General features: G+C 31.4%; 1 protein-coding gene across 1 annotated transcript in view; it reads right to left on the reverse strand.

The window, feature by feature from the left end:
* Window positions 1-997: 997 nt before the first annotated feature.
* Window positions 998-4,884, reverse strand: part of ncam3 (neural cell adhesion molecule 3) — a 27,408-nt gene continuing 23,521 nt past the window's right edge. Inside the window, exons 16-18 of the mRNA XM_016240258.1 lie at window positions 3,633-3,828; window positions 2,425-2,550; window positions 998-1,959 (exon numbers count right to left, since the gene is read on the reverse strand). Of these exons, the coding sequence (XP_016095744.1) occupies window positions 1,920-1,959; window positions 2,425-2,550; window positions 3,633-3,828 (362 nt within the window). The 3' untranslated portion in view covers window positions 998-1,919. The remainder of the gene's footprint in view (window positions 1,960-2,424; window positions 2,551-3,632; window positions 3,829-4,884) is intronic.

Raw genomic sequence — 4,884 nt, forward strand, 5'->3', positions numbered from 1 at the left:
TTTACAGTTAAATACCGTAATTTCATTAACTGATATAATGTTAATATACCAATCTATTGAAGTACTGAAATCTGTTTTGCACCTTTGTAATACACTGATAACCACCAAATGCAGGAGGTGATGAGAAAGTCACACGATGAACCAAAGCCCATCACAAGCAGCTTTTATATAATAACACATATAGAAGGTGCACAGTGTCATTCACACAGACGCTAAACACCATCATGGTGACACACATGAAACTGAAATAATGCATTAAACATTCATTTAACAACATTAGGTGTAACACACAACCCTAATATACAAAACTGATAAGAAAAAACTAAGAAGAAACATAGTTATTTCAACAAAAAACATCAAATTTGTAATGTAACGCAGGGAATTCTGGGAATGTCAATTTACGGTTATTCACTGTAAATTATACGGTAATTATCACTTCCAAAAACTGTATACTACCGTAAAATTTGTCCAATAAATGTAATGTCCAATACAGTTTTTCACCATATATAACAGGGGAATTTACAGTTAACCATTTAACAGGTTTTTACTGTAGCATTTATACAGTCTTTTACCGTTAAATTCACGGTCATTTTTTACAGTGTATGTCCTTCTAAACAGGAAGGTTCAGACATCGAAGGAACATCTACAGGCTTCTAAAAAAAAATCTAATTGGATTATTATTATTAAATTTTTACTAATTATTATTATACATTTTTTTAAATATAAAATTTTTTAAATTTCATATCTTTGATATTTTCATTATAAAGAATGTTATTAATATATTATTTTAAATAAAAGACTGTCTAATACATGTAAACATTTCTTTTGTTTTGTAGACCTCGTTGTAACAGTCAAGAGGACGACACCGTGATCATCTACAGCTTTCTTAGTACAAAGACGGAATGAATCTTATCCCTGTGAATAATGAGATTTAACAAGCAGCTGTTGTTGAAATTTCTCTCTTTTTATTCAAAAGAATTAAATGTCTATAGTTGCGAATAAATTTACATAGAGTACAAAATTACTATAGGGTCACACATTACAATGAGTATAAAAGCATTAAAGAAATAATTTATACAATGTACAGAGAAGATAAAAAAATTATTAATAAATCCATATGTACATCTTTTTGCATGCATCTGTATTTACATCCACATGTAACATCACTTGACCAAAACATTCAAACACTGTGCATTTATGAAACAAATCAAATGCAATGTTGAAAAAAAAAATGTTGAAACAAATAAAATGCAAAGTTCTATCTATATTAACTATATTAAATGGTTCTTTTTATCTTTACAAAAGGGATTATCGTTCACATTAAACTGAAAATTCATGTCTTTCCAAATCCATTGGATGTTCTGTCTTTCACCTGTTCCTTTAATCAAGATTTTATACAAGCTACAAGCATATGTTAGATGTGCAATAAATTGACATTAGTGATGTTATTAAGCTATGATATTATGCTCCCATTATGTCAGTAATATACTGTAACATGTCAACATCATATTCCACTTAGCTGCATTTTGCTTTTATCTGCTCACTACTGAATGTACATTCAGCTCAAGCAGCATTTGTCATGTACAGTATTTACAGTGCTGGATCACACTCATAATACTCCTCTACATCATACATTTGGCACAATCACAATTTAATAACAAACATAATCTAAATCACACAGGACTTTTTCCTGCAAATAACAGTCGTCCTTTATGATGTTTGTATATTTGTTTCAAACTGCATCACTTAAATGTGAAGTATATCATTTATGAAGTTTTACATCTTTCAAACAGGTTTCTCAAACACTCCCCCATCTGTCATTGGTTGAGCCATGTTGGGCCACTCAAAGTTTGTTTGAACATTGTTCAAACAAACAAATCAATGTTTTCATAGCATTGTGTCCTGAATAATATCTTCCTCTAGGCCTCTGCTGCTGGATCACCAGATTCTGGTTTCTTCCTACAAAAAAAAAAAAAAGAGAGAATATATTGTTATTTCTACAATGCATGTGATAGAGGAAAATACAGAAGCTGCTTTCTGGGTTTATGAGGCAGCTGGATTGTTTTTTGGGGGAATGGATAATAGAGAAAATAATAAAAAATTGTAAAACAAGAGTTAAAAATGGCAGTAGGGATAACAATAAAATTTGATTTAAAGCAATAGTTCACCAAAAATGAAAATTCTGTGATTTTTTACTCATTGCTTACTATTATATAAGATCTAGGCAGTATAAATCACCATGCACATGTAATTGGCATGTATGTCATACGCAGTTCGAACAACTTGAGGAGTAAATGATGACAAACTGGTCATTTTTGGGTGAGCAATTCTTTTAAACCTGGTTGCATAACAAAGCCCACATGCCATTTTTTTTGTGAATGACAGCTTTGATTCTGCATTCAGCCCTTTGAGGTTGGCACCTACTCGAATTTGGTAAGAGGTGCTTTGTCACACGTGACCTCTGAATGAATGTCATTCACTGCCCCATTGGATGACTGAAGCTTTGGGATGCTGCCTCGTGGTAGTGTTAGCCCGCTCAGCTTCATGTCTCTGTATCAAAGGACACATGGGGACTGAAGCTTAGGGGGGTGGAATCACACACAGCAAATCTGTCTAAATGCAAAGGTCTAAAATTGGATTTTTAGATAGAAAATGTGAAGTTAAAAAAAATCTTTGACACCATCTTAGACATAATATCAAAAGCTCATAAGGTTAATTGCTTTTTGAGTTAGAATTAATCATTTTGTCTATATATATTATAAAAAATATTTAAAATAATATTTTATAGCATTTAATACTCTTGGTTTGTTAGTTTAAAATGCATTAATTAAAATTATTATTATTATTTGGTAACACTTCACAAAGGTTTGATCAATTATAAAAACGTATAATATATATTTAATATCTCTCTCTCGCTCGCTCTCTCTCTCTCTCTATATATATATATATAATTTATAGAATTAATTTATCTTGGTTGTTATGTTAGTAAAAAATGGTAATTTCTAATTTAATGTAGAAATGATTTTAGAACATGATTTGTCTCAACTTTTACTTTTAACGTTATACAATTACAGGTGAGGTGCTATTATCATTTCAATTATAATCAGCTTTTAATTTTTAATTTAAATTTTATTTATTTGTCATTATGATGTAACATTCCAGTTCATAACAGTGATAAATACAGTCAAAATATTTTTTTTAATCATTATTTAATTATTTACACTTCTATACCTAATTAAAGTACCTTTGCACTTTCTTGATATGCATGTAGTTTACATACAGGAATAGTTCACCCAAAAATGAAAAATATGTGAGGACTTTTACTCACACAAAGGCTACCGTACAAATTCAGAAGACTTGTACATGTCTTTTAGACTTCATTTATGATACTCTTATTGTGCTTTTTCTCTAACATTTTGCATCCACATTCTTGTAGGAAAACATTTGAAATTGTTGTCCTACAAGAAGTGGTTAAATTTTGGAGTGAACTATTTCTTTTAAGAACTATATGCAATCACCATAAACTATCACTATGTGCAAATAATTGTCCTTTGTTGGAAAACTAGGACAGAAAAGAAGAGTCATTTTGTCTATCTCTACAGCATGGGCACTTGAGGATGAAGTTGTCTTACCCAGTGGAATTATTAGCCTCTTCATCCATCCCTTTAGACTCTGACACTTTGTGTCCAAATAGTTTACGAGCGAGGAAATTAAGCAGGCCGCAGTGGTTGGTGTAGCAACAGAAAGCATCTACTGATACCATCAGCACCAAGAAGATGAACAATACAGTTCCCACCACACCTCCTTTCCCTAACGCCGGCTGACTGACTGCAAGACAAGGAGAAATCAATTCATATCACTAAAGAATGAAAAGGGTGAACTATTCGTTAAGCATATAATGCATAATATTATTGCACTTTCTCTAATCAATCCTACCAGGTTGTGGGACGGTGAAGTTAATTTTGGCAGTGCTGGAGGTGCCATTGTGGTTTACTGCATAAACTTCCATTTGATAGTTAGCATTGTACTGGAGATTATTCAGCTGGATTTTGCTGGAGTTTCCAGGAATTTCTTTTTCAGTCCATTCCTCATTCTCATTGTTCTGTTCCAAACGAGTGACATTTTACATTTAGATATATGGCTTGTACTTCACATATTTAAACAACATGAAAAATGCATATATTGCTGAGATAAATTGAGAAGTTTTTGGCTGGACTTCAGACTGACCTCTTTGTAGCGTACAATGTAGTGTAGGATAGGAGAGCCTCCATCTTTCAGCTGTTTAATAGGGATGGAGACTGAGTTTGTGTCCAACTTCTTCTCACTCAGAGACAGAATGGGGCTGTCGGGTTCCCCTAAATGAAGGAAAGAGGAAACATCAGATAAAGGGAACAAAGAAATAGTGTAACAGGTTGATCTTAGGGCTGGGTGATTTTGATTTAAAAATGTTTTATTTTAATTTATATTTATTATTATTTTATTTTAATGATATTTATCATCAAATTATTTAATATCTATCATTCTAAAGTTTGGGGTTGGTACAAATTTTAATTAATATATATTTTTTTTTTTAAATAAGTCTAATGCTCACCAAGGCTGCATTTGATAAAAATACAATAAAAACAGATACATCGCGAAATATTATTATTATTTAAAACAACTGTTTTCTTTTTGAATATGCTTTAAAATGTATTTATTTTCTACTTGTGATGTCAAAGCTGAATTTTCAGCATCATTACTCCAGTCTTTAGTGTCACACAATCCTTTAGAAATCATTCCAATATGATTAGCTGCTTAATATTTTTGTGGAAAAATAAAATTGTAAATTTTTTTTTTTTTCTTTTTCAAAAGGATACAAGTTCAAAAGAGCACACACACACACAC

The sequence above is a fragment of the Sinocyclocheilus grahami genome, unplaced genomic scaffold (genome assembly GCF_001515645.1).
Source record: "Sinocyclocheilus grahami isolate Dianchi unplaced genomic scaffold, SAMN03320097.WGS_v1.1 scaffold585.1, whole genome shotgun sequence".
Lineage (NCBI taxonomy): Eukaryota > Metazoa > Chordata > Actinopteri > Cypriniformes > Cyprinidae > Sinocyclocheilus > Sinocyclocheilus grahami.